Source organism: Coenobita brevimanus, chromosome 13 (assembly GCF_032717465.1).
Source record: "Coenobita brevimanus isolate Jiangsu-jjx chromosome 13, ASM3271746v2, whole genome shotgun sequence".
NCBI classification, from domain to species: domain Eukaryota; kingdom Metazoa; phylum Arthropoda; class Malacostraca; order Decapoda; family Coenobitidae; genus Coenobita; species Coenobita brevimanus.
Window position 1 is genome coordinate 34,688,137 of NC_136966.1, and position 3,869 is coordinate 34,692,005.

At 46.6% G+C, this 3,869-nt stretch overlaps 1 protein-coding gene across 1 annotated transcript; it reads left to right on the forward strand.

Annotated features, from left to right (window-relative positions):
- Nucleotides 1–1,653: 1,653 nt before the first annotated feature.
- LOC145415424 (uncharacterized) lies at nt 1,654–2,160 on the forward strand. Its single transcript, XM_080284705.1, has one exon. It carries the CDS (start codon nt 1,654–1,656, stop codon nt 2,158–2,160), a length of 507 nt encoding a protein of 168 aa, XP_080140831.1.
- The last annotated feature ends 1,709 nt before the right edge of the window (nt 2,161–3,869 follow it).

Below are 3,869 nucleotides of genomic sequence, written 5' to 3' on the forward strand. Positions count from 1 at the left end.
TCTTGTATTCCTTGAACACTGAAATAAGTTCTTCCATTTTACCAGCGTGATTGAGAGTTCGAACATTCCAGTTTCCTATTCTTAAGGTTCTTTTCGGATGTATAAACTCATTTCTACACCGTGGGATTCTTCGCACCCCCTGCTTCATAACCAGAGTTCATCAAGATTTCTTAGGCAGAACAAATATTTTACCCTGGAGCCAATGCCAGTGGCTCGCAGGAACCAGACTGGAGAGAGGAAATTAACTAAATGAAAGTAAAATGCAGAGGGTTTGGACAGAGAAAGTACAAGGGAAAGAAAGAGAGCATAAAGAACATAGATAAAAATGTCTCCTTTAGTCGCCTCTTACGACAAGCAGGGAATACTGGGAAAGTATTCTATCCCCCCTTCCCCAGGGGGATATCAGTGGAGCAAAATTCATTAAAGACGAAAATGGAAACATTATGGCGGAGGAGGAAGTCATTATGCAATGATGGAGGAGGTATTTCCATCAGTTGTTGAATGAGAAGAATGAATATCAGCTTGAGGAGAACCGAGAAGTTGAACGACTGATAATGAAGGTTACAAAGGTAGAGCTCCAGAAGGCATTAAAAAGAATGAAGGGAGGCAGGGCTCCAGGCCCATCTGAAGTCACCAGTCAACCATTGAGGGGAGCTAGAGAAACAGGAGAGAAAGAGTTGTTGAAGATGTTGAGAAAGATAGTGGAGGAAGGTAGAGTGCCGGAACAGTGGGACGGAAAGCTACACCATCCCCATCTATAAGGGAAAAGGAGATGCGCAGAAATGTGAGAACTATAGAGGAGTGAGGCTATTGGAGCACAGTATGAAAGTCTGAGGGAAGTTTTTGGAGGCAAGGTTGAGGGAAATCGTAAAGATTGACGAGAACCAATTTGGATTTCAGCAGGGCAAGTCAACACTGGATGCCATTTTCATCATGAGACAATTACAAGAGAAATATGGAGAGAAGAAGAAGGAGTCGTTTCACATATTTGTGGACCTGGAAAAGGCTTTCGACAGGATATCAAGGAGAGTGAATGTGTGGGCACTGAGGATGCAAATGGTGCCCGAGCGACAGGTGGTGCTGGTGATGGCCCTGTATACAAATTCAAGGTCGAGAGTGACGGCAATTGCAGGAACGTCAGAGGAGTTTTGCAATGAAGTTGGAGTTCACCAAGGGTCGGCGTTTAGCCTCCTTTTGTTTGTGCTAGTGATGCAGAAGGCGACAAGAGATGTGTTAGGTGACAGCATATGGTAGCTACTGCATACAGATGACCTGGTGTTGATGGCGAAGTCAGACGTGAGAGTTGTGGAGATGTTTGAGGAGTGGAGAAGAGAGATGGAAACAAAAGAACTGAAGATCAACAGATCGAAGACAAAGATGATGGTGGTAGGAAAGGAGCCAGCACTGAGACTGCAGAGAAGAAGGTATCCTATGCGGAGTGTGTGGAGGGGGAGTAGGTGTCAACTCTGTGTGGCGTCCAGACTGCTCAAATTGGTGCCATGGTAGATGCTCTGGATTCAGGAACGTAAGGAGATCTGGAGAGAACTTCAGGTGCCCAGCATGTGTTAGAGGGCCAGTAGTGAGACCACAGGAGGTAGCAGTGGCTGGTGGTGTGTTGGAGGTGGTAGACCTTTCTGCTGTCTTGGTGACACCATGAGCTGTGAGGGCGGAGCAGAAGTGGCAGTGAGGACCAGGATCACAAGCGCCTGGAGAAAGTGGAGAGAGTTGGCCAGTCTGTTAGTGAACCAAGGGATACCGCTGGTTCACCGTGCAAGGATCTACTGCGCCTGCATCAGACCTGTGCTGCTGTATGCTGCAGAGACATGGGCATTGGCAGCAAATTTGGAGAGGTTCCTGTGTTGTGATCACAGGATGCTGAGGTATATGGCAAGAGTTAAGTGGAGAGACAGACTGTCAGATGAGAAGGTGAGAAGATGTGGAACGGAGAGCATAGAGGACAGGATTCGGAGAATGAGATTGAGATGGTCCGGTCATGTGCGCAGAAGAGAGCAAGATAACAATCTGAGAAGGGCTATGGAGCTGGAAGTAGAGGTAAGGAGACCAGTGGGAAGACCAAGGAGAACTTGGAAGCAAGTGGTTATGGAAGATATGAGAAGTTTAAATACAAGAGAAGAGGACACGGAGGACAGAGATAGATGAAGAAGACTCATATCACGTCCAACCCCAGCACTGGGAAGAGAAGGACACTAAACGATGATGATGATGATACACACACACACACACACACACACACACACACGAGGTGCTACCCAAAAGTGCGCGAAATGTGAAAGCAGGCACCCTTTGTTTGTGTGTCACGTGGCATTCTACAGGATGGATGCATTCGCTGCATGTGTGTTTTTTATTGTTCTGTTTGGGTTGGTTTGCAGATTTTTTTATCTAAAAATGGAGGATGTCAAAGACCAACGTGTGTGCATCAAGTTTTGTGTGAAACTCGGGAAGAACGCAGAAGAAACTCATAAAATGTTAAAAAAGGCATTTTGTGACAGTGCTTTTGGGGTTACACAAACCTACGAATGGTTAAAGCGTTATAAAAATGGAGGAACGTCAACAGAAGACGATGCACTTTCTGGTCGCCCTTCCACCAGTTTAACTTCTGACAATGTGGCCCAAGCTAGTGCAATCATCCTCGAAGATCGCAGGAGGACAATCCACAATGTTTGTGGCATTGTTAGCCTGCCGTATGAACTTGCCAACGCATTTTGTCTGGCGACGTGCACAAACAAATGGGTGTGTCACCATGACCATGGACCCGCGCACAAAGCCCTTGTTGTCCAGCAGTTTTCGGCACAAAAAAAAATCCCGGTTATCCCGCATACCCCATGTTCACCAGATTTGGCTTCCTGTGATTTTTTCCTCTTTCTGAAAATGAAAATCCAGCTGAAAGAACTAAGATCTGACACCACTGAGGAGATCCAGGAGAAAATCGCAGAAGATCCTGAACAAGCTAATGCTCAGGGACTTCCAGAACGCGTTCTGCTCGTGGAAGAAAAGCTGGGATCGATGTCTGCACACCCAAAGAGACTACTTTGAAGGGGATGGTGGTGATTAGGACTTGACGTAAGTTTTTTTCTTTGTTTAGTCAGATTTAGGGAACTTTTCAGTAGCACCTCGTATATCTATCTATCTATCTATCTATCTATCTACAGTATATATATATATATATATATATATATATATATATATATATATATATATATATATATATATATATATATATATATAATATGTGTGTGTGTGTGTGTGTGTGTGTGTGTGTGTGTGCTCTACCTCTCTTTGCATGTGGTTGTGTGTGTGCATGTAAATTTGTAAGTCATCTGTTAGTGGAATTTGGTAGAGGGGTGGTAGGTTGGTGGATGGTTGGACAGGTAGGATGGCTGGAGTGGGCAGGGTAGGATGGGCAGGATGTATTGGAGATAGGGAGTGGGTGGGTGGGTGGACAGGGAGGGTGGATGTGTGAATGGGAAGGTAGGCAGTTGGGGCAGATAGTTAGATGGGCAGGGTGGGGAGGCATGGAGGGTGGGTAGGCAGGAAGGGTGTGTGGGTTGGTGGTTGCAGTGTGGGCGGGGAGAGCTGGTAGAAAGGGTGGGGCAGTTTGTTGGATGGGCAGGGTGGGTGGCTGGTCGTACAGCTAGCTGGGTGGGTGTAAATGTAGGTGGGTGGGTTGGGTCAGTGGGTGAAATAAGTCGTTGGGTTGGGTGGGTAAGTAGGTAGAAGAGGTGGGTGAATGGGCAAGTGGGGTGGATGGATGATCAGTGGGCAGGTTAGCTAGCAGGGTATGTGGGAGGGTGGGTGGTGGGCAGATAATCTAGGTTGGTGTGTTGGCAGTGTGAGTTGTTTGGCGAGGT

Bases quoted from the DNA above. Each gene is read 5' to 3' on its own strand.
- LOC145415424 (XM_080284705.1), top strand. From the start codon at position 1,654: ATGAGCTGTGAGGGCGGAGCAGAAGTGGCAGTGAGGACCAGGATCACA.